This window comes from Crotalus tigris, unplaced genomic scaffold, assembly GCF_016545835.1.
Source record: "Crotalus tigris isolate CLP2741 ecotype Arizona unplaced genomic scaffold, ASM1654583v1 scf7180000017764.6130737, whole genome shotgun sequence".
Taxonomy (NCBI): domain Eukaryota; kingdom Metazoa; phylum Chordata; class Lepidosauria; order Squamata; family Viperidae; genus Crotalus; species Crotalus tigris.
The window spans coordinates 4,350,066-4,375,329 of NW_024096618.1; the positions used below are offsets into that span (position 1 = coordinate 4,350,066).

A 25,264-nucleotide genomic window follows, 5' to 3' on the forward strand; every position below is an offset into this window, starting at 1 on the left:
AAATAACCATCTACAACAGGGTATCTGTTTGCCCTGGGAATACTGCTTACCATTCTTCAGTGTAGTCCAGGGGTAGGCAACCTTGGCTCTTCTTATAACTCGTGGACTTCAACTCCCAGAATTACTGAGCCAGCCATGCTGAGGGGAAAGGGAGAGGTTTCCAAGCTGAGCCATGCTGGCTCAGGAATTCTGGGAGTTGAAGTCCACGAGTCATAAAAGAGCCAAGGTTGCCTAGCCCTGGTGTAGTCCAATCAAAAGCTGGGATTACATAGGTAGAAAAGAAAGCAAAGGGAACTAAACAGAGACAGCCCAGCTTCTGAATGCAATACAGGCAGTCCTTGACTTACAACAGTTCATTTAGTGACTGTTCAAAGTTACAACAGCACTGAAAAAAGTGACTTATGACCATTTTTCACACTTATGACCATTGCAGCATCCCACGATCAAGTGAACAAAATTCAAATGATTGGTAACTGACTCGTATTTATGACGATTGCAGTGTCCCAGAGTCATGGGATCCCCTTTTGCGACCTTCTGACAAGCAAAGTCAATGGGAAAGCCAGATTCAGTTAACAATCTTGTTACTAACTTAACAACTGCAATGTTGTTACTAACTTAACAACTGCACTTAACAAATGTGGCAAGAAAGGTCGTAAAATGAAGCAAAATTCACTTAACAAATGTCTGTCTCCCTTAGCAACAAAAATTTGGGGCTCAGTTGTCGTAACTGAGGATTGCCTGTACTGTACTGCAGTTTCCAAGCCTTTAAGAAAAGAATAACGATAACAGTTCCATCCGGGGTCCAATGATTTGCATATATAATCTTTTGGCTTTTAAATCTTGCATTCCTCATTTACTGAAGATTGTACTAATTGGCCCTGGCCCTATAATTCAGTCTCTCTTAATTCACCGTTGTGTCAGGGCGTCATGCAGTCAGGGATGGCTTTCATGATACAGGTATTCCTCGACTTATGAGCGCAACTGAGCCCAACATTTCTGTTGCTAAGTGAGTTTTGCTCCATTTTACGATCTTTTTTGCCATAGTTGTTAAGTGAATTGCTGTAATTGTTAAGTTAGTAACATGTTTGTTAAGTGACTCTGGCTTCTCTATTGACTTTGCTTATAAAGTTGCAAAAGGGGATCGTGTGACCCCCAAGACGCTGCAGCTGTCATAACTGTAAGTCAGTTTTCAAGTCTCTGACTTTTGATCATGTGACCGTGGGAATGATACAACGGTTGTGTGAAAAACAATCCTATGTCAATTTTTTCAGTGCTGTTGTAACTTCAAATGGTCACTAAATGAATGGTTGTAAGTCAAGGATTCCCTGTGTTGAGGCAGCCATTTTTAAAGTACTCCCCATTACTATAAAGGAGGCTTTATTGACTTCTTGTCTTTCCTCTGTTCTGGGCGCTACAAGAAAGTGAAAACCAAAGGAGCCTTTGAGAGAAATTTCTCTCTTGATTTTTGGAAAGCTAAGAGTCTGTTAAGGTTACAATTGTGGCTGATGTGAGAGTGTTCACATAATTCTAAGCCAATGGTTCTCAACCTGTGGGTCGGGACCCCATTTGGGGTCGTACGACCATTTCACGGGGGTCGCCAAACAAGGCTGTCCGCCATTTTTCCCCCCTTTTCTTTGGTCACGCCCCTGGCACCCGGTGATGTATAAGTGGTTAGGGGGTCACCACAACATGGGGAACTGTATTATGGGGTCACGGCATTAGAAAGGTTGAGAACCACTGTTCTAAACATTACTGGGTTTGTTTAGGAATATGTCCAGGCGATAAACTGATCAGCTCTATGAAATATGGTGAATGACATAATAATCCAACTTCCAACTGTCCCAGTTAAGTGCATCATTGGAAGAGAGCAAATCTAATTGCTAATTTCCTCTTAAAATTAGCGATTAAAAACAGATGGCCTGGGCTCTGCCTTATTGCTGCCTGTATTTTTTTTCTGCAATGCGAAAGTTTTGTCTATACAAAAAAATTCCAAGAAGTACTTTGTAAAGTTTAACGGCATGAGAAAAACAACTCTTCTTGAAAGTGCTCTGCATGTCTGTGTGCCCGCACAGCCATTTAAGTATTCTTGACCCCCGTAGAAGTATAGTCTATCTATGCATGTGGATTGACAAGGCCCCAAAAAAGCCTTGTCAAGATATGGCTGCTTCAATGAGGGACACTTCATGAAGCATCTCTTCACACATTTTCAATGTAACAGCTCATGCTTTAAAAATCCATTCAGAACAACAAAGCAAGAGAACGGTGAGTAATACCATCCAACTACTGGATTATGAGCTAGTTAGTGAGTATAACCTTTGATCCTTTCTTAGGAAAATTCTTAGATTCAACCAACAATATTATGAGAACCTAATGCACAGTACAGTTGTTACTTATGAACGCTATTAGAAAATGCTTCCCTGGCGAGTATGGGGCGGGGAAAGAGGAGTAAACAAAAATCAATGACAAAGAGTGTGCATTCAGTTATGTGGTGTTTTTTAATTTAAGCAATGGACTACTTTAAGCTATACACATATAAGCTCATCTTCTCCATCATTATACCCAATAAAACCATAAAACATTGTTCTTGAAAATTATTCTAAACTTTTAAAAATAGCTGAATTTACAAATTAAGATCCTGAACATCTGGATAAATTATACATATCTCCCAGTCTGCACACACTACAGCATTTTTAAAATTCACACAGGAACCCCAGTGTCTCTCTCTCTTTCTAACTCACATATTTACAGTCTTTCTTGATACCGTTGGTACAGTTCTGTTAAGTATCTTTCAAGGTTCACAGACTTAAATGTATTTAGCAGCATATCAAATTAGATTTAAAAAAACACAAACCTTTAAAACATGAGATTAAAAGCATTCCATATGGAAAAAAAAATCTAAGGTATTTGTCTATGAATACTGCGGTAGGCCAAAGCCCTAATAAAATGTTAATTCAACAGCATTTTAGTTTTTAGTCCTGAGCATGGAGTAGACTTAGGTACACTACTTTGGTCAATAAAAGTACAGGGTTATGTAACATTCATTGCTAGCAGATTATAGGATGCTTCCAGGTTTTGATCATGCAACTATCCTGCCTCAACAATTTACCAAGATGAAATCCAGACACTGGATTCCTAGATTTTGAATTTCCAGTCATCCCATATTTTCCCATGATGACTGCCATCTTTTTCTTTTAATGGGAAAAAAACATTAAGATTTATTAGTTGCATGATTTCTTTTGATTTATAATGTCAGGAGCCCTCAGTCTGGAAACAGCAACCATCAAGGGCAGTAATCTCTCTCAGTTTACTGACACTCCAGTTTTAAAATTTCATACAGCAGCAAAATTCAAGTAAGCTTATTAGGACCCCTCCTTTGTCTTCTGTTAAAAGCTTTGGAAATGAGATAAAATATACAGGTATATTTTGGATAATTGTGAAGTTTCATTCCACAGAAGGGTCAGTGTGAGGTACATAGGGCAACTTCACATTCCAGACTACAGTTTTCAGACCACCATTCAAGATCACAGATATCCAGTTTAATTTTGCAAAGTCTTATTTATACACTCAAATTATGCCATTATATGTTAGAACAAACATTCACACAAACCCAGACAAAGATATATATAAAACCAACATTATGAACGCAGTACATAAGGCAGCTCTTAAGGGCAGCAGTTTTTAGCAGAATGCAAATGCCTAACAGTAGAACTATTAAGAATTCTTTCAGGTACTACCATTTGCCTATAAATGCAGAGCAACTTCAGTGAGAGCAAAGCTTATCACCAGAGCTTGAGATGTCTAGCAGTGCAACTCAGTTCAGTTCAATTACTGGCAATATCTTCACTTGTATCACCTGGATCAGAGATCTGTCCATCTAGACTGCTGGGAACTTTCCAGATTTTCACAGTTCGATCACTGCAAAACATTTTTAACATTTTAAGAGGATGAAAAAGAAACATTCATTAAATTAACCTCCAATTGAAAGAGATTACCGTTCTTTATAAAGTAAATATTTATACAGTACAGCAACAAGTCTTCTCCACTGGAATATTTTTCTTTATGGTGATGTTTTTTAAAAGAGAAGGAACCATATTTGTTATTTATTGGTAATTTCACCACAAATATGCAAAATCTGAAGCACACCAAGTAGTGTTGTGAAGGAAGTGAATCTTTCGAATCTAATTCTAAAACTACCAGTTTAGTCCAGCACTCCCAAAAGGGAAACCTCTTAGGTGTAATGGAAGTCGTGGAAGGATTTTCAGAGACTATGGCTGTTCTATTTTTAACATAAAAAATAATCCCCAAATTGGCAATTCACCAGGCCCCCCCCTCCAATATTTGAGGTGCTGCCACAAAGAAGAGAGAGGTCAACCTATTTTCCAAAGCACCAGAAGGCAAAACAAGAAACAATGAATGGAGACTAATCAAGGAGAAAAGCAATCTATTATTAAGGAGAAACTTCCTAACAGTGAGAAACAGGGCTTTTTTTTTTTTTCTCATAGAACGCCCAGAACGGAGTTCCGGCACCCTTTGTGGATGGAACCTTGTAGGGTAGGCAAGGCGGGTTGCATAACATGTGTGAGTTCTGGCACCTTTTTTTTTATAGAGAAAAAAAGCACTGGTGAGAACAGTTAATCAGTGGAACGGCTGGCTTTTAGAAGTTATGGGTGCTTCATCCCTGGAGGCTTTTAAGAAGAGACTGGACAGCCCACTTGTCTGAAATGGTGCAGGGTCTCCTGCTTGAGCAGGGGGTTGGACTAGAAGACTCCCACAGTCCCTTCCAATTCAGTATCCCCAATAAATTAAAATGTTAGGAAATTTTGAGGCTGACCACATTTTAGAAAATTTTAGTGGCATATCAGCTCTGCTATGTGAAATTTTAGGGAATATATTTAGGGGAGAGCAGTATTCTAAAAGGCTGCTGACCCCAAAGGCGTTTTCAACTCAAGTCAATCTCCGTTCCTATCAAATTTAGCAGCACAGCCTACCTAAACCAACAGAATAAGTATAATAAAATATCGCACAAAATACAAAATAGCAGAACTGAAAGGGACCTTGGAGGTGGTCTAGTCCAACTCCTGCTCTGGATTCCCAGTTTCCTATATTTGTCTAGATTGTAGACAAATGATTGTCCAATATCATCTTAAAAACAATATTGATGGAGCACCCCCAACTTCTGAAGGCAAGTTGCTCTATTGGTTAATTTTTCTGTCAGGAAAATTCTACTTATTTCTAGGTTGGATGTCTCTTTGATAAGCTCCCGTTCATTATTTCTTGTCCTGCCCTCTGGTGCTTTGATGAATAGGTAGAGTCCCTCTTCGTTGTGACAGCCTCTCAAGTATTGGAAGACATTATTATTATTATTATTATTATTATTGTTGTTGTTGTTGTTGTTGTTGTTATAGGCTAGAGCAGTGGTTCTCAACCTTTTTAATGCCACGACCCCCAACCAGTCATTAAGTCGAGGACTACTCAACCGGTCGTAAGTCGAGGACTACTCAACTGGTGCAGCACCATTTGCAGAATGGGACTTTTGGTGGGCTCAGCAGGGCAGAGACAGCCTGGACAATTCCTATTGGCTTTTGAAAGCTAGAATTAGACTCTATTCAAGAGAGTCTATTCTATTGGCTTTCAAAAGCCAATTAAAAGGGAGTATTGGCGGACTGCGTTGTTTGGCGACCCCCGTGAAATGGTCGTTCGAGGGGTCCCGACCCACAGGTTGAGAACCACTGGGCTAGAGATACTCAATTCCCATAACCATTCATTGTATGTTTCAGCCTCCAGCCCCCTTATCATCTTTGTGGAGGGCTGGATGCAGTATTCGCTTCTAGTCCACCCAGTCAAACAGCAGGATAGCTACCCCGTGGGCTGTAAAAATTTGGTTTTTCTTGAAGACTTTTCTCACCACTGAATTGCATTTTGTTAGATATAGGGCCCAGTCTGCTTAAGTCTGTCAAGATACTGCTGGATCTTGAGTCTATCTTCTAAAGCAGGGATGGCCAATTTATTTTCCCAAGAGACCACATGAGAAACTAAGTCTGTTGTGGAGGGCTGCCGCTGCTGTTCACCCAGTCAAACAGCAGGATAGACCCCGTGGGCTGTAAAAAGCCCGGTCTGTTCTAAAGTGTTGGATTAGTGTTGTCTGGAAATTTGATGAGTTTCCCTTCTATTGTCTCATCTTAAATTGTTTATGAAGATGTTGAAGATTACTGGGCCCGAGACAAAACCTTGAGGTACCCCAATGCGTATTTTCCTCTACATAGATTTAGTTCCACTGAAGACTCCATGTTCAATGTGGTTGGTTGGCCAGTTATGAATCCATCTGTTGGTTGTTCTGTCTGTCCCACAGTTTTCTATCTTACCAAGAAATAGGCTATGGTCTATCTGTATAACTACAGAACATAAAAATAACTCACTCAGATGCAGTAAAAATCTGGCTGGAATTGGAGCAGATGGCATTAATAGGACTATCGTGTCCTTTTAGTTCACCGATTGGGGCAAATGTGTCTCCACTCCATAGCTTCAGAATGCCTCCTCGGCAGCCGCTCAACAGCACAGAGGAATCAGGAACGACACCAAGAGCGCAAACCCAATCCTTATGAGCATTAGGAACTTGCTGAAAAGAAAGCACAAGTTCAAGCAGAAAAATGGCAGTACCTATAACTAGGGACAAAACTGTTTTAGAAAATATGATCTGGAAGATAATTGGATGCATAAACCAAAATAATGTGCATTCTATTATAGATAGTCCTCAATGTATGACCACAACTGAGACCACAACTTTTGTTGTTAAGCAAGGCAGCTGTTAAGCAAGCTGTGCATAATTTCATGACCCTTTTTTCATGATTGTTATGCTAATCACCACAGTTAAGTGAATCATCCAGTCATTAAGTGAATCTGGTTTCCCTCCCTTGACTTTGCTTGTTAGAATATGACTGGGAAGGTCACAAATGGTGATCAGGTGATCTCAGATGTTTCAACTGTCGTAAACAATGTTGGTTGCCAAGTGCCCAGATTCTGATCATGTGACTAGGGGGATGCTAGGGCTGTCGTAAGTGCCAAGGACAGGTTGTAAAGTCACTTTTTTTCAGTGCTGTTGTAATTCTGAATAGTCGCTAAATGAATGGCTGCAAGTCAAGGACTATCTGTAGTTGCTTCAACAGCTTTCACTTTTTCGAACAGCAATTCCCCCAAAATTCCAAATGTGGTCTTACCAGTGCTAACTGGCAAGTGGTACTAACACTTCATGTGATCTTGTTATTATCCTTCTGCTGATGCAGCCTACAACTGCATAGTTTTCACAATTTCAGCACACTGCTGGCTCATGCTTAACTGGCTGTCCACTACTGGCTGTCCACTACTAGGGCACCTAGATCCCTCTGCTGTTGAGCCAGGTACCACCTATTCCAGTGATGGCGAACCTTTGAGAGACCGAGTGCCGGGTGGGTGTGGCCCATTGGGTGGGCGTGGCTGCAGTGGTAACAGCAGACTGGTTCGGACTAAAAAGTTCAATCAATCAATTCCAACTTTGCAAGATCTCTTTTTTTTCCTGCGAGAAGTTGAAATTGACTGATTGATTGAACCCTTTTTTTTTCTACATGGCAGCGGAGGCCTAAAGCGAAAAGGTTTTATAAAACCCAGCTGAAGGCCTAGGACTGGGGCAACAGTGCGGGTGCCCAGAGAGGGCTCTGAGTGCCGCCTCTGGCACCCTTGCCATAGGTTCGCCACCACTGACTTATTCTATAGCTATGGATTTGGTTCTTCTTCCCTAAGTGTAGGACCTCATTTTCTCATTTTGTTGGATAGGGCCCCAGTGTTCAAGTCTGTCATGATCCTTCTGAATTTAGGGTCTATCTTTTAAAGTGTTGGCTATTCCCCCCAGGTTGTTGTTGTCTACAAATCTGATGAAATTCCCTTTCTATCCTCTTATCTAGATCATTTATGAACCTTGGGCTTCCCAACTGCATGCTTCCTCCGTGTAGAGGTGGTTTCACTGGGGGTTACATGTTGAATGTGGTGGTTCAGCCAATAATGGTCTGGTGGATAGTACTGTCTATCCCACATTGTTTTATCTCACCAAGAAATAGGTTGTGGTCTATTTTGTCAAATGCCTTACTGACATCTAAGTAAACTACCATACTTTCCGGTGTATAAAATGACTTTCGCAAGCGTTAAAATCGGCGCCGAAGTCAGGGGTTGTCTTATACGCCGAGTCGTCTTATACGCCGGAAATTATGGTAGTTTCCGGCGTATAAGATGACTTTCTAGACATGCGACTCGGTGCCGAAGACGGGGGTCGTCTTATACGCCGGAATATACGGTATGTCCATACCTGAACCATTAATGAGGTTTCTTTGTCAAAGAAGTTTGCCTGACATGATCTGTTTTTGACAAACTCATGTTGGCTTTTAGTTATAATTTTTTAGTTATAATTTTACTAATAATAATTTTGACAACAGCTCTTATATCCTAATGCGTTTTATGCTTTCATATTACCTGAATTAGGTCTTTTTGAGCCAAGTCCCATTTTTTAATTCCATTATCTCTGGATCCACTAAAAAGATTGTCACCCATAATAGTAAGTGCTTCAATGCCATCATAATGAGGAGGTTCAAAGTTGTGTGTAGGGCTTACAGTTCCAAGAGCTCCTTCAGTTATATCGAACATCTAGAATGGGAGAATACACTTTTATATCTGCAGAATTGTTTTGGCTAGCAATTAAGCAAACATGTATGAGGAAATGCATCCATTATTCTTAATGAATATACAATAGTCTTTTAACAATCTCTTGAAAATTTGGGATGATGTATTAGTAGTAATTACTATCTGATTTTAAATTTTTGTGAATTCAAATAACATGGGCAGTCACCAATCACAAATGCCTGATTAATTTTATTTATATTTTTGAAAGTCTCATTACTAAAATTATTTCACTATCATTGTATCTCAAGGAATGGACTTCAAGCATTTCTGCTTCTATCAATAATCAAATGAGCAACAGAGTAATAATAATTAACCTGCTGAATACCATGGTTTAACTATTACTTGTCCACATACTAATTATGCAACATCTCAGTGACAACATTTTAAAATATTTCTAAGTAGCAGCAATTATTGGGGATTGATTGGGATTGTTATCTTATACATATTTATCCAGGCATAAGTCTATGAAGTTAAGACTATGACGTTAGGGGTCTTTATATATGAAAATTTGGACAGAAAATATTGTTTTCATTAAAAACGTAACACCAAACTATATATTTTATTCAAACGTCCAAACAAAATCCATGAAAAGTTGAACACTTTTAGATTCCTGTCAACCAGGGAATGTTCTCTGGAGAGACCCAGGGAGAAAGTTATTTTTGCCATGGCTGCCCCCACCTTTAGAACATCACCCCCACCCCGAGATCAGATTGGACCCAATCTTGCTGGCTTTTCGCAAGGCTCTGAAGACAGATTTGTCAATGGGCATGTAGATCCACGGTGGAGTCAGTGCAGTTACAGTACTGATTATTCGGATGACTTTATGCTGTGGGTTTTAGGTATTTTACTATGTTTTTTAATTATCATTTTATATTTTTTTGGATTTTTAATTGTTGTAGAGTTCTTTTTATACAACAGAGCCATATATATGAAATGGGTTGCTATATAAATTTGAAGAAAAAATGAAGATTTTTTTCAATGCAAATCGGGAACTCCTTATTTTTCATACATAAATGTCTTGGAAAATGTCAGCCTGACAAGCCTTTCAACTGTAAAAGACAGGTTGATAATGCACTCCCCTCCACTGAATTCCACAAACTGATTGTTTAAATAGTTTCATACAGTTTCATACAAGTATCTCTCCAAATCTTGTTAAGGAGAGAAACAGAGAAAGTTCGTTCTAGAAGTTTACTTTCATAGGATTGTTTAACAAATGCATGAGAGTCTACCTTTATATAATGGTCCTTGGAGCCAGTAATTATGAGATCTTGTCCATTAGAAATACGATCTACTATGAGGCACATAACTGGGCCCAAGTGACCACTTAGTTTTCCTGTAGACTGAAATCTAGAAGAAAAGCAAAAGATGGAACTTTGAGACGTAAAAGAACTTCATTATTTCAAAACCAAACAAACTGTCTAATTCTTTTTCAGAACTTTATTAATATTAGGCCAATGCAAATCATCAAACAAGTGTTAATATCTGTCTGGGTCTACAGTATTTGTTGAAGATATGAGTCATGCACAGCTGTACATTTCTGTCTGCCCGCTTTGAGGAATTCCTGGCCTCTTGAGTATCTGCAGGCACCAAAGATATTTCCACAAAAATAGTTGGTAAAGCATTTAATGTGTTTACTTGAAGGTAAAGGTACAGACTGGCCGTGTCAACCTGCATCTCAGCAGATATTTTTGGGATATCACTATGAAGGAATGGTGGCTTTGGGGAGAAAAATCAAGTGTTCTACTCATATATACAGTGACTACACAAACTTTATTTTAAAGGACAGTCCTTTACATCAGAAGGTTGTCCCTTAGATTTATATTTTGAAAAATCACTTCTGTCCTTTATTCGTGTGAAAAATATGGAAACTGAATTGTCTTTCTAAAATAAATTGAAATATTCTATGTTTTACATAATTTTATTAGAATTTGCATCTTTCTTGGCTTTGTTCTTTGACTTCTCCCTTTGTAAAGCAAAAAGGATAAACTTTTCCCTTTGCAAAGAAAAATAAAGCACAAACCTTTTTTCAGGTTTGTCCTTAATTTTTCCAAGAAAATAGTCACCATACTCTTACATATAGTTACCACGCTCGTATATTGTCACCATGGTGACCAAGGTCATTGCAATTGCATTTGCAATTCAATACTTGAGCCATGGGAAGAAATGATGATATATCAGGGTACTCACTACAAAAATATTTAATGATAAGGGACTCAACTCTGTTAGTGACTAGTCCTTGCTAGTTTCCAAACTGAAGAAATCTAGTGGAGATTATAACTGCCAATTCATTTTGGCACCAGATATCACAATATTCTAGCGTGGTCAGTACATAATTTGGAAATATTACCTCTTCAGATCCCACATTCTGACCACATTTCCTGCAGCTGCATATAGAAAAGTGCCTGTTGGATTTAAGGCAATCTGATTTATCTGGTTCTCACCAGCTGGAATTGTAACTGTTCTATTGGTATTTCCAGAGCAAACGTCCCCTGGCATTGCCTGGCCTGAAGATCTACATTTTATAAGGGAAAAGAACAAAACAAGACAAGATTGGATTAGATTTTAAAAAGAATGTGTGCTAATAGCAATAGCATTTAGACTTATATACTGCTTCACAATGCTTTATAGTCCTCTCTAAGCGGTTTACAGAGTCAGCATATTGCCCCGAACAATCTGGGTCCTCATTTTACTGACTTCAGAAGAATGGGAGGCTAAGTCAACCTTGAGCCGGTGAGAATTGAACTGCTGAACTGCTGGCAGCTGGCAGTCAGCAGAAGTAGCCTGCAGTACTGCATTCTAACCACTGCGTCATTACACAGTTTTATCTGTCCATTGCTGAACATAATAAGACGATGGGTTGATAGACATTGTTTTCAATGGAAAGCTTCCAATTTATTTATTCAATTAACACATTTATAAAACTGCCCTTCTCACTAAAAGTGACTCTGGTAAGCATACAAACAATAACGAAAACAATAATGCAACTAGCCCACAAGATGGTTGCATTCTATGTGAGATTTGAGTGCATTCTCCCATGATCTTATTTATATTTTATATTAACTGTTTTAAGGGTTATTTAAGATTTGTTTTGTTTTTTGTATGCCACCTAGTTCACCAATGAGAGGGCAGCTATATACATTTGATTAAAAAATATGAAAAATAATGTATATTTATCACACATCTTGCTAACATTCAGTGTTCTAATCAGGTAGACATTGAGGCTCAATCTAATGTGAATTGATTCTCTTTTCCCTTTGAGACAGAAGAGGCCTAATTTGGTGGCTTCTTCCATGATTTGTGATACCCTGAACTCTCTAGTTAAAAAGATGAGAAATGATTCTGGCCAAAATAAAGACCAACTGCCCTGGCTTTGATAAGACTTTCATAATGTACTTGGACTCAGAGGCTGATGCAGCATAAGAAAAATCAGAAGAGAAATTACATACTTCTCTTTTTACAACTTTAATCATTTTTTCACTGTTGTTTACAGTGTTTAATTTAGAGCTCTTTACCAGCAGAAGTTTGGATTTCTTTTTTCTCTTTTCTCATACCACATCAGGGCCTTATTTTTCCTTAGACAGCATACCTTACAAGTAATTTTTCAATTTGCCAGCTCAGTGAGATTTACCCAAAAGTGAAAGAAAATAAAATAGCTCTTTTGAGCTAGTATATTCTGCATTATTACAATTATCTTGGCACTGACTGCAAAATCTATTAATGTTGTAAATTTACATCTTTGCTTTTTAGAGTCCCAACTTACGTTAATGTTCGGATACATTTAGCAGAATCGCGGATGTCCCACACCTTAATATAAGATGTTGAGACTGTGAACACCAAACTAGTATAATTACAGTATTTTACAGATACAACGTTGTTAGGATGACCACTCAGAGACATGATTTCTTGTCCAGTAACCAAATTCCATACTTTACAAGTGCGATCTAAAAAGAAAAAAAAATACAACAATAAAACATGCTGGATTATTTTGCACAATACAGGCATTCATACCTTCAGTTTATTTATTGCTTCCTAATGAATTGCTATTTTCACAAATTACCTAAATATAGGTAAAAGATACAAATCAATATCTAATAATTGTCTTTAAAAGTTGCTCAAAAAAATCAACTAGCACTAGCAAAGAAACAAACACATAGGCAGCCAAAATTCTTTGTAAAGAAATATTAAAATTGAGAGCAGACAGTAATATTTTCAATTAAAAAATGGAAAGTAGGATTCTTTGGTTAGATGTCAAACGGATATTTTAATTGCAACATCCTATAATTATATTTTATAGCAACTGAATTTTCAAGTTATTTCAAAAGAAATTTCATGTGCACCACACTACAATAACCTAACAATAAATTATCAGACATTTTTAGGAAGAGGGTAAAATTTACTCCACAATTGTTTTTGTTAGGTATTGTTACTGATTGTGATGCTAAGGAGATTACATTGATGTTGAATTTGATTACAGCCGCAAGGCTGTTAGTAGGGCAATATTGGAAGAAGGAATCTTTGCCTACTTTGCAAGAGTGGTTTTTTAAAGTATTTTATCTGGCGGAAATGGCAAAGATTTCGGCTTTCTTAAAAGAGCAATCGCAAGAGAAATTTTTTGCTGTATGGGAAAAATGGATAAATTTCGTACAATATAAATTGGATATAAAAATATCATTTAGCTTTTTTATAACTTGCATATAAATTTTGATATCTTATAGATTGTATTTTTTCTCTTTTTTCCTTTTTCTTCTTATCTCTCTTTTTCTTTCTTTTTCTTCTTTTTTAAACACTTTTTCTTTTAAGGTTTATGTCTTTTTTTTGTTATATATACTTTATTGTTAATTGTTTTATAATTTGTTTAATTTTTTTTAGGATTTTTAAATTTTTTTTTAATTAAGCCTATATTCAGCTCTGGGAAGCTCGGGGGGGGGGGACCCAGGGGGGGTCTGGGAGGGGTTGGGTGAGGGTTGTTTTGTTTTTCTTTGTTATTGTTTTTTTGTTTTTTGTAAAAGCTTTTAAAAAATTTTCAATTTAAAAAATAAATAAATTATCAGACATGGAATACAGACTCGCTTTGTATGCTAAAAGAAGTACCCCTGCAGAAGAGGATTGTATCAAAAAACAAAAATCAATCCACAAATGCCTGTAAATAACTGATAGGGAAATGCAACATTTCCAGCAAAACATGTGTCCTGTTGATCACATCCAAACTATTCTACCAGAGGCAATTATTTATTGTGGTTAGCTTTCAAGAAGCTCTGGAGAACTTTAGTAGTACTGTCAGTACTGCTTTGCTAATAAAATACAGTCAAATGAAAAGGCCAATTCACTGGCTAATTCGCTGACAAAGTACTTCTAATATTAATAGAACTAAAAAGAAGAGTGAGCAACATCTTAAAATTGGCAAATTAGTTCTGCACATCAGAAGCCTGGGGATCTGAAATGCAGGCGATTCTTTTCAAGCTCTCTAGAAAGTATATCGTTAACTAGGAAAGTGCCCAGCTGAATGATCTACCTGTTGTCAAAAGTGGTTTTAGAGTGGATATAAAAAAATCTATACAGGCCCGTTAAAATGTCAGATTTTTGAGATGTAAAAAAATAAAACCAAGTTAATCACTTCAGAATTCTTTTCACCTTTCATATAACATATAAGCTGTACAATTCAATAGACAACTGAAATCTTTTAGGGGGAAAGTAACAATAAAAAGGTAGAATAATGTGGCTGCTTAAATGTTCACGCACTCCTATAAGCAGAGATATGGCTGTGTTCAGAATTAACCAATCACATTCAAACTGATGATAAATAGCTGTTCTAAAGGATTTTTCAGACATTTGCTCAATTGCCTCTTGTAGCAAAAGCCATGGACTGCAAAGAGCTGACAAAGTATCAAAGGGATCTCATTCTTGGAAAGTATCAGTCAAGAGATGGTTAGAAAAAATTTCCAAGGCATTGGATCTATCCAGTGCTTTTTTTCTTTAAAAAAAAAAAAAAAAAAAGGTGCCGGAACTCACACATCATACAACCCACCTTGCCTACCCTACAAGGTTCCATCCAAAAAAGGTGCTGGAACTCCATTCTGGGCGTTCTATGAGAAAAAAAGCCCTGGATCTATCACTGTGAACACTGTGAAGACAGTCATCAACAAGTGGCAAATATATGGCACAACAATCATATTACCAAATACTGGATGTCCCTCCAAAACTGATGAAATACAAAAAGAAAACTGGTCCAAGAGGCCTACAGCATAAAGGAGCTGCAGGAATTTCTGGCAAGTACTGGTTGTTCACTACATATGACAAAAGATATCCCATATTCTTAACATGTCTGGGTTATGGGATAGCATGGAAAGACAGAAGCCTTTTCTTACAAAGTAAAACATTCAGGCCTGTTACAGAACCTACATCAACACTGACAAGAACACGTGGGAAAATGTGCTATGGACTGATGAGACCAAAGCTGAATTTTCTGTCCACAATTCCAAAAAAGTATTTTTGGCACAAAACCAGCACTGTGTATCACCAACACTACACCACACTCACAGTGAAGCATAGTGGTGGCAGCATTATGCTTTGGGCCGACTTTTCTTCAGCTGGAACTGGGGCTTTAGCCCAGGTAGAAGGAATTATTTGTCTGGAATTGAATAGGGCCACTGCTTAAGCAGGGGTTTGGATTAGCAGATCTCCAAGCTCCCTTCCAACTGTCATTCCATATTCTGTATTGTGTATTTTGTGGTTTACAACACTCATCATCCCGCTACCATGTTTCACATTAATATATAGTGGTAGTACATTCTATTTGTTATTTGTTTTTATGCTGTCTGATGCCTTGGGCAGCCTTATAGATGATACAAATATCTCTGATGAAATAAATTTAATTAAGTCTGCTAGAACTTCACACTTGTCATTCTGAGATTGAAAAAAGACCTTTTCTTTTTTCACTTCGCTTAACGTAACATCCAAACAAATAAGAGACACAACACGGAAAGCTTGCTCATTATTTTGGGATAGGCTGTTTGTTAACTGCATTTTCCCATCTATTGTCTGTCTTCTTTTTAGTAGTTATCTTTTTTAAATGAATTGTGAAGCTGAATAGGTGTATAGGGTGGGGATGTGGACAGCAAGGAAATTAGGAATGAAGTAGCAAGTTAAATAGCAAAGAAATGAAGAAAAACACACTGATTTTGTAGTAGAGCTGCTTCCTATATGATAAATGTTAACAGTGATACAAAGCTTCTATTCAATGAAGCTTCTACTAATTTGCTCCATTATAACAATCCATGATTCAGACCAACAAATTCAACCAAGTAACTATGAAGTGATTTGCAGTTTTTCAAAGTGGTTTGCTAATTTGATGGCTTTGTTCTAGTTATGCAACACTTTCTACATAGTGACATTGTTGTAACCATAGTTCTGGAATTGTTATTGGTAATATATATTGTGGCAGCTTTATTTCCGCATGCAGAAGATTTCTAGGTCAGGCAAGTCAACCTAAGGCAAAGGGTGCAAAAAGTGTAACCACCGTTGTGGCACGTGTGTGACAAAAATCTGATGTATGGGAAAAAATGACATGCAAGGATTTTTTAACAGCATACAAGTGTAAGCCAGAGAATATGCAGAATGGGACAGTCAGAAGAAGATATAATTGGAACTAACACATAAGATGTCATCCAATGAATTTAATCATCTCATCAAATTCTGCTCTTGAGTTATTTTGGAGAGTCAAGACTAACATTGATTTGGGATGCGATGACTATTTCAAAGTCTTTAATACAACCAACCACAAACCTTGATTTCTCTTATGTTAATAGAACGTTATGCTTTTGTGCTCCTTTATCCAACAAATCTGGAAATTTAACTCTGTCCTCTGCATTTTGAATATGAACTTAAGAGACTCCAATATTTACTCTTGGGTCATACTTTTAATTTCTGCACCACAGTAGCTAGTTGAAGTCTCTCAACATTGAGCAACCAAATGCTACACTAATATGTCCAGGCAATGGCCCAACATTTACTGTGTTTAAGAATAGTGATTAACTAGGCTACAAACTGCATTTATTCAGTGCCAGCTTTCTTCTCTATATGTTATCTCTCTCTCTCTCTCTCTCTCTCTCTCTCTCTCTTCTCTAAGAACAGCCAGCCAAATTTGCAAAACAGCTGCATTAACTACAGGTAGTCCTCGACTTGTGACCACAATTGAGCCCAAAGTTTATGTTGCTAAGTGAGACATTTGTTAAGTGGGTTTTGCCCCATTTTATGATTTTTCTTGCCCCATTTGTTAAGTGAATCACTGCAGCTAAGTGAGACATTTGTTAAGTGGGTTTTGCCCCATTTTATGATTTTTCTTGCCCCATTTGTTAAGTGAATCACATGCAGTTAACATGGTTGTCAAGTCAATCTGGCTTCCCCATTGACTTTCCTTGTCATAAGGCCATGAAAGGCGATCACATGATCCCAGGACACTGCAACTGTCATAAATATGAGTTAGCTGCCAAGTGCCTGAATTTTGATTACATGACCATGGGGATGCTGCAACGTTCGTAGGTGTGAAAAATGATCATCAGTCACTTTTTTCAGTGATGTTGTAAGTTTGAACGGTCACTAAATGAACTGTTGTTAAGTTGGGACTATCTGTATCTTGATGTTCTAAAAAAGCTGATGATCAGTGGCAGCAAAACCCATTTGCTGAAAAGATAATGGGCATAATTAAGTGCTATGCTAGGCCTGGCACCTTAGAAAAAAAATAAATGAAAAATAGCTTTTTACACAAGCTTTGTAAAAAAAATCAATTAGAGTAGGACACTTTTTGTATTAATCATTTGAACTAGTCTTTTTGCAAGCAATTTGGAGCTTTCAATGTTGTTAATTCCTCATCCCTGTTGCCATTATTGTTGTGACTCTCTTGAAGATACACAGTTTATAGATACAGTTCTCTAAAGGTTTTATTATCCCTGCTATTGTTATCTTGTCCTGCCCCCCCCCCCCAAAATCAGGCTGATATTTTGATGCTTTCCCATTATACCCTGCAGCTATTTTTTTCATCCAAATTTGTCATTGTTCCAAATTGAATCAGTTTGCCCTTGAATCTTGAATTGCAAACTAATATGCTTCCTTGATTTGACTCTCAAATCTTCAATTAAAATGAAATAAATGGATTCACACAGACTTAAAATGTAACATGTTGTTCTTAGGACCAACAATACTGAAAGCAAACTTCAGAAAGCTACATAAACACAGTGGAAACCCATCAAACCTTTTGATCCAGTGAAGAGAAGATCATCAGTAGAATCAACACAAAGCACAGCCTTCGTATGACCTTCAGCAATATAGATACATTGAACTGGGGAAGGCCGGGCACATTTTGAAGAAAAAGGGTTGATTATGCCTCTAAATGGGAAAAAGAAGCACACATTAGTCATTGTAGTCATTTTAATCAGATTTTACTATTCCAGCCACCTAGCGCTGCATTAGTGAAAATCTTTCATGAAGATATAGATTAAGAATCTGTTAAGAGAACATCTATGAATTTATACTCTGCTGTGGCTATGTAACATCTCTGATCAAGTGGATTTTCCCCAACCTGCATTTATTGGCCAAAAGAACAGCAGTGGAAAGGGTTAGCTTGGACCAAGAGTTCTGAGCTTCACACATACAGTATTTACAGATACTATCTTCCAGCACAATGGGCAGGTTTAAGTACTGTACTTAGCTAATTGCTAAGAGAGAGAAAGAGATTAAAAAACTTTATCGCCAAACCAGAGCTTGGATTATACCAAAACAGGACAGTATGTTTCCTATATCCAGTCTATTTACTTATCCAAATCCACCTTCTATGCGAAGGAAAATCAAATTATTCCAAAAAATATTTACTAGCATTTTTCAATTAATTTTAATTTTAATTAAAAAATGAAGGGGAGATAGCAAATGTATTTCCTCATGGTGCCCTTTACCTAATCATAGCCTATATTATGTGTGAGTAGACCCATGTTCATACATATATACTTTGCCAGTTTTGTTCATGATTGTACACACATACACTACTAAATGAATGATCTTTGGATGATTTCCCAAACAATTTATGAAAGATTTCAATTTCCTCCATTGTGTTGTGCCTATAGACAGAAGGTTCTTGGAACAAGCCCCTCTCAGAAAGAGAGATGACTTGAAAGATTCTTCAACTTCTTATAGCCTTATAAGTACTAAACTCTGATCCAGAAATCCAGAAAATAGCAGTTGAGGTGCAGCAGGGGAGTTTTGAAGGAAATTACTCTCCTGGCTCAAAGAACCTTTTTCAGCAAATGTGAAGCACATCTACACTTGCATGGCCCCATAACAAATTAGGCAGCATTAGGTTTGGTTAGTACTTGGATTAAACATTTTGAAGCAATCCCAAGACTCTAATTTAGTGTGGCAAGCTGAAAAACCATTTCAGAAGGCAATGAATGGCAAACCACTTCTCCAAAAACACTTAAGAAAATATCATGGACTTTTCCAGGTAATCAAATTTGCCTCAAGGGGATGAGAGATTTATAAACTTCTGTAAACAAGCAGACAACATTTAATGTTGGATTCGGGAAAATGAGTAAGTTTAATGATGTATCAGATACATATTTCGAATCTCATATCCATCAGCAAATCACCATCCTTGAGATCATACTAAAGCAGAGCCAATTGAACAGTACTTTTTCAAGATGTGAAACCTGAAAACTAAATTATAAAGCGAAGACATACAGAAGTCAATATTATTCCTATACTCTGTAGAATCAAACTGAATAGATCTATAACAGATCTGAAAGATCTTATATATTAAGATGCTAGTGTATAATATATATAATAAAAGAAAGAGTATGTAGATTAAATGAAGACTTAGGAAATATCAAAAATCTTTCTACTGTGTAAGTTATAGATCAGAAGAGTGGAATATAATTGAAGCATGTATAGTTTTATACCTGCTTATAACCAAAATTGTTATACCAAGAAAAAGACAATAAATACCATAGGAAAAACTTAAGTGTTAATAAACTGATAGAGCCTTCAAGTTCTTCTATTTCTGACAAATTTGGATGTTTAAATAATAAATGATTTAGACTCTTTGTACTTTTCAAATATAGGTGCTTTGTGTGTAAATAAAAACTTGCAGGAATATCACATAAGCAAGGATGATAGAAACTGTTCAAGAAAAAATATTGTTATGTTGTATAAGAAATTTCCAATAAAATAAAAACAAGTTAAACTGATATTCCTTCCATTAAAAAAAAGAATTAAATGTGCCAGGAATCTGTCTATATGGGCTATAGATACATAGCAGAAATAGAGGTCTATGTGCCAAGAGACACTCTCAGTAACAATGAAGAAATGATTAGAATCAGAAGAATTCTAAGTATTCATAATGTTCTGTTATCTGAAAAATATTAATTCTGTTCATATATAAATAAAAGCACAACCTAAATACAGGCAGTTGAAGAAAATTCTTATAAAAATTTCTAATTTGCAACATGCTGATTCACAATTCCTTCGACTTTTAGTTATATCCTAGTCTCCTGTATGTATTGAGAATTGGTGGCAGGGGTTATTTTTGTCCTGTGCTTAAGGTTTAAGAAGGACAAATGCTCTGTTTGATTAGTGATAATTTCTATTTCCTTTACTCTGATGCCACAGATTTCCCTTACAGATCGGCTGCTTTTAGCATCTTTAAGATTCAAGAACTGTAGTGAATGTAAAATGAACACATGTCTTTCCTACGTAGTTCATTATAGCTTGTCACTTTCAACAAAGCAAATTGAGAATGTTTGCCATGAGTTTATTAAAAGATTAAGAGAGAAAAAGACGTAAGTAAAAACAGGCACAACACCTGGACATGATTTCCAAAGAGAAATTAGTGCACATGCTGGAGATATTTTTTTTTTTAATCAAGCAGAAGAATGCTTCAGAAAATAAAATGATCCAAGAGACATATGAACATTTTGAGGAGCATGGGATTTTTTAAAAAACATCATGCAAAAATGTTTAGTTAGTTAATTTAGGAACTGCAAGTAAAAATATTAAGCATAACACCAAGAGTCCAGAAGATGGAAAGGAGGAATACATAGTACCTGTGTACCTCCGACAGAGAAGAATCACTTTCATCAGACCTACAATAAATAGTAGTAAGATTATGAAGAAAGATTGTAGATATCATCAAAGTAAAGAAAGAAGGGGGGGGGAGAAACAGCATTGTTACTAAAAGGTAGAAAAAACAGTGTATAAACTATACCCAAACAGGCCTAACCAGGTTTGGTAATGCTGAAAGAATATGCAGAAAACCCTTTTCACTAGGGAAAAATGGAGCTTCTATCAAACTGACTCTCTACAAGACATTTCCAGCTTCTTTAATAATTCTTTTAAAAAGCTGTGGGAGAGAGCTTTGATCAAATGACTGAATTTAGCATGTAGCTTTCTACCTTTTTGTTCATTATATATGCATGGGGGGGAGGGATCAGTTTTGCAATCACAGTCAAAATTGTAATTGACATTAACCCTTTGAGTTTTCTTCTTCTAAATCAAGGCAGAGTCATATGCTTGTAATCCTTTAAAAATAGCCCAGTGTTAAAGAATACTACATCAGTACACTTTTAACAATTGAAGATACTGCATTCCTCAACACAATCAATCAGTTGAAGTCTAAATTATGAAAGCTCAAAGCAGACCAATAGTTCTTATATACCTTTATGTTCAATTTCAATAATTAACACTATAGAGAATTGCTAATTCTTTTCGCTAGTATAAAATAGCTCCAAGCATAGGCTAAAAGATCTCAGTGGATTGTAAGAACTGTTAGAAACATGTATAGTAATCACAGATTTGGGAGGGGAGGAAGATATTAAAAACAAAGGTATAGAAAGACCAGATAAGAAATAAAGAAAAAAAGGCCTACAACACTACTGCCAAAAACATAAAGTTAAGCATAATATATTAACTCTGAAAGTGCAGCACATTTGCCATAAAGAATCTGGATGAATTCAAACTGCTACCACTGAAAAAAATAAATACTACACAAAGGAAGTACTGACATTTCCTCTAGTTGATATTTCCAGTTCTTCCTTTACCCTCAAAGTGTGGTTTCAGGCAAATGAGAGTGCAGATTGCCTGTTAATCCACTTATATTGCAATGCAATAATTATATGAATGCTGACACTGCATCATTCAACAGCACAGAAACTCACAGGGTATTCCCATGCTTGAAAAACATTAAATGAAAAACTGGCTATTCGGATGGCACAAGAAAAATGATTTTACACAGGCATAAGTATAAATTTATGTACATTTCAGCAGGAAATGTTTATGTAAGTAGGAATGTCATATTTTAAGAGTGTGGAAGCAACAAATGGACTATATTTTTTAGCTCTAGCATGAGATGGCCATAGCCAAAGCATTCGGAAGCTCTGTAGCAGGCTCACATGCGCTTTGGGTACCATGGCTGCTGTGGGGAGTCGGGTCTTTGTGACTTACTTATCCTTCTGAACTGATGGGCTTCCCTGAGAAACAGTAAGACGGCTAAAAACATTCAGTTCATTACGGGGCCGGCTTGGTGGGGAAGGAGGAGGTGACAGACTAGCCTCTGAGGTTCCAGAATCTGAGCTACAAGAAAAAAATTAAACATTAAAAACCAATTGTAAATAAAAAACAAACAAAACAAACAAAAAGCAAATGAAATAAAGAGGTTAAAATTAAGAAAGTATGCTAGGGACTAGGTCACTGATGTTCTGCTTGCTTAATTTAGTAATGTTTACTGCAAGCTCCTCTGGTAGAACATAAAGATTATAAAACATACCACCACAAGAGGGCAGTATAACACCTTAAAACAAATTAAAGGCTATGGAAAGAAAAAAAATATAAATATGAGAGCTCTACAATGGAAAACATTGTTTCAAGATTGAGAACTCTCAATAATAAATAGTCAATATTAATGAAGTTTACACACTGCTTTTCAGTGTACCATTAAGTGAGAGGCAGAAGTAGAGTCACAAAGGCAGCTTCTTCGACAAAGCAAAATCACTTTCAGTTTTGTACAACACAATCAATAAAATCAACATTTGAAGTAAAGCATCTTACTGTTTTTGTTCTTTTGACTTTGGCTTATCTACAGATTTATCATAGCTTTTTCTCTTTGATACAGGTGAAGCTTCTGGTATTTTTTTTTCTGTTGGAGATGATAACTGTTTGGACCTGTCATAATGAAAAAAGAATACTTGGGCAGACAATCATAATTTGATGACTGCGATTATCAGTAGAGTTTTGCTGAAGTTAGTTTACAAAGCATCACCAGATTTTGTAAAAAATATTGTAATTGCAGATTTTTTCATATACTATTATAATTCACTCAGAATGGATAGGCAGCATAACTCAACTAACTGTATGTAAGTAAGTAAGTAAGTATAAGCAGTTTCCAAGGGCGGATGCACTTGAATGGAAACGCATACATTAGGGGTAGGCAACCTTGGCTCTTTTATGACTCGTGGACTTCAACTCCCAGAATTCCTGAGCCAGCCATGCTGAGGGGAAAGGGAGAGGTTTCCAAGCTGAGCCATGCTGGCTCAGGAATTCTGGGAGTTGAAGTCCACGAGTCATAAAAGAGCCAAGGTTGCCTACCCCTGGCATTCATTATTCTTAAAGGTGTCATATCAAGGATATTACTGGAAGAAGAGCTGTTGGTAAGGGGTGGTGGTGATGGTGAAGAAAATAACACACATTAGGTAGAATAGGATAATATAGATATGGTAATTTATGAGAGAGGTGCTGCTTGAGCACTTCCCCTATGCTGTATTCCTGTGTTTGAGAGGGATGAGAGGGGAGGAAGGTGCAGGGAGGAAGTAGGATGGTAAGAGGAGAAGGGGAGGGGAAGAGAGTAGGAGGGGAGGAGAGAAAGAGGAGGGAAGTAGGGAAGGTATTAGAGAGGGTGGATGCAGCTTGGGGGGAATGAGCAAGTGGCACCTATGGTTATGGTCATGGTTATGATTATGAATTTATTTTATTTTGTAAAGTGAATTTTGTTGTATATGTTAAATAAATGGAAAATAAAATTTTTTTTATTAAAAAAAAGGATATTACTGGAAGAAGAGCTGTTAGTAAGGGGTGGTGAAGAAAATAACACAAATTAAAAGCATAACCTTCTGGGCCTTTTGTGATTCTTTGTTATCATTTGGATCAGGATTTCCAAAATTTGAAGAGGTACAGAGCCCAGGGAGAGATATGAAGAAACTTTTAATTGTACCTTGTTATAATAAATCTAACTCCCCCCCCCCAAGTTTTATTGTATTGTTTTCATTGTTCATTTGTGTTCATTTTAGTGTCTGGATTTTTAGCGGAGGTGTGTACATTAAGATTACACCAAAGGGGGATAAGATGGCAAAAAGTTTAGGAACCCCTGCTGTAGATGGATTTGGAATTCTTATTCAACATGGGCTATCACAACACTGGCTGTGACTTATAGGAGTTGTGGTTCCAACATATTAATCAGGGCTTCAAGTTAGGGTGGCTCCTTTAAAGATATTTTCAAGAGGAACCCTTTTATAGAGAGGGTGTGCTCTCTATGCGAAGAAAACAGGTATCCTTCACCAATATTGTTAACCACTGTTGAACTTTATACATCTAAATACAAGAAATAAAACTATTCATTTCTACTCTTGTACAATGTTTAGACTGAGTTTAGGGTTACAGCACAAGAAACTGCCTAAAGCAGTGGTTCTCAACCTTTTTAATGCCGCGACCCCCAACCGGTCGTAAGTCGAGGACTACTCAACCGGTCGTAAGTCGAGGACTACTCAACTGGTGCAGCACCGTTTGCAGAATGGGACTTTTGGCGGGCTCAGCAGGGCAGAGACAGCCTGGACAATTCCTATTGGCTTTTGAAAGCCAATAGAATTAGACTCTATTCAAGAGAGTCTATTCTATTGGCTTTCAAAAGCCAATAGAATAAAAGGGAGTAGCACAGCTAAGGAAAAGGGGGAAAAAAATGGCGGACTGCATTGTTTGGCGACCCGCGTGAAATGGTCGTTCGACCCCAAATGGGGTCCCGACCCACAGGTTAAGAACCACTGGCAGAACTATTTAATGTTAAAATTCTATGGTAATTGCACTGGAGACACTGGAGTTCCTTTGAACAGACAGTTGATCTCTGGGTATGCTGAAGCCAAATGAAATGTGGCCAAACATGTATTAAAGAGTCAAGAGGAAGTCAGTGGACTGTACATGTCTTACATGCTGGCAGCCTTAGAAGGCAAGGGGGACTGCAACAAAAGGGCTTCTCTGTCCCTGGCAGACAGTTCTTTCATGTCAGAATCCATTCCACTTTCTTGAGCTTCTGCAAGCGAGGCAAGAGGACTGGACACAACTGACTCTCCTGCACTGACATCTGATGTTAAATCACTGCTATCAGCATAAAGCAATTCCATCTGGGTTGTTGTCCTACGGCGTGCCTGAAATAGATTGGAAAAGGAAGAGCAATACAGTCACAATCTATTCCTTTTCAGAACTTACAGAATAGCCTGAAATGAAGATAAACCAGTACTATTTACTTGATACTAAAATT

The 25,264-nt window shown here is 37.2% G+C and overlaps 1 protein-coding gene across 9 annotated transcripts in view; it reads right to left on the reverse strand.

Moving 5' to 3' along the window:
* Positions 1-2,472: 2,472 nt before the first annotated feature.
* Positions 2,473-25,264, reverse strand: part of KIF21A (kinesin family member 21A) — a 95,553-nt gene continuing 72,761 nt past the window's right edge. For 4 of the 9 annotated variants that reach the window (XM_039341297.1, XM_039341295.1, XM_039341294.1 and 1 more), the window contains 11 exons: positions 24,934-25,151; positions 22,789-22,902; positions 22,186-22,314; positions 20,790-20,828; positions 17,951-18,084; positions 12,464-12,644; positions 11,051-11,215; positions 9,933-10,050; positions 8,497-8,667; positions 6,417-6,616; positions 2,473-3,915 (listed from right to left, as the gene is read on the reverse strand). In XM_039341297.1, coding sequence (XP_039197231.1) covers positions 3,822-3,915; positions 6,417-6,616; positions 8,497-8,667; positions 9,933-10,050; positions 11,051-11,215; positions 12,464-12,644; positions 17,951-18,084; positions 20,790-20,828; positions 22,186-22,314; positions 22,789-22,902; positions 24,934-25,151 — 1,563 coding nt within the window. In that variant the 3' untranslated portion in view covers positions 2,473-3,821. The remainder of the gene's footprint in view (positions 3,916-6,416; positions 6,617-8,496; positions 8,668-9,932; positions 10,051-11,050; positions 11,216-12,463; positions 12,645-17,950; positions 18,085-20,789; positions 20,829-22,185; positions 22,315-22,788; positions 22,903-24,933; positions 25,152-25,264) is intronic. The other 5 variants (XM_039341298.1, XM_039341302.1, XM_039341296.1 and 2 more) reach the window with 3 other exon arrangements.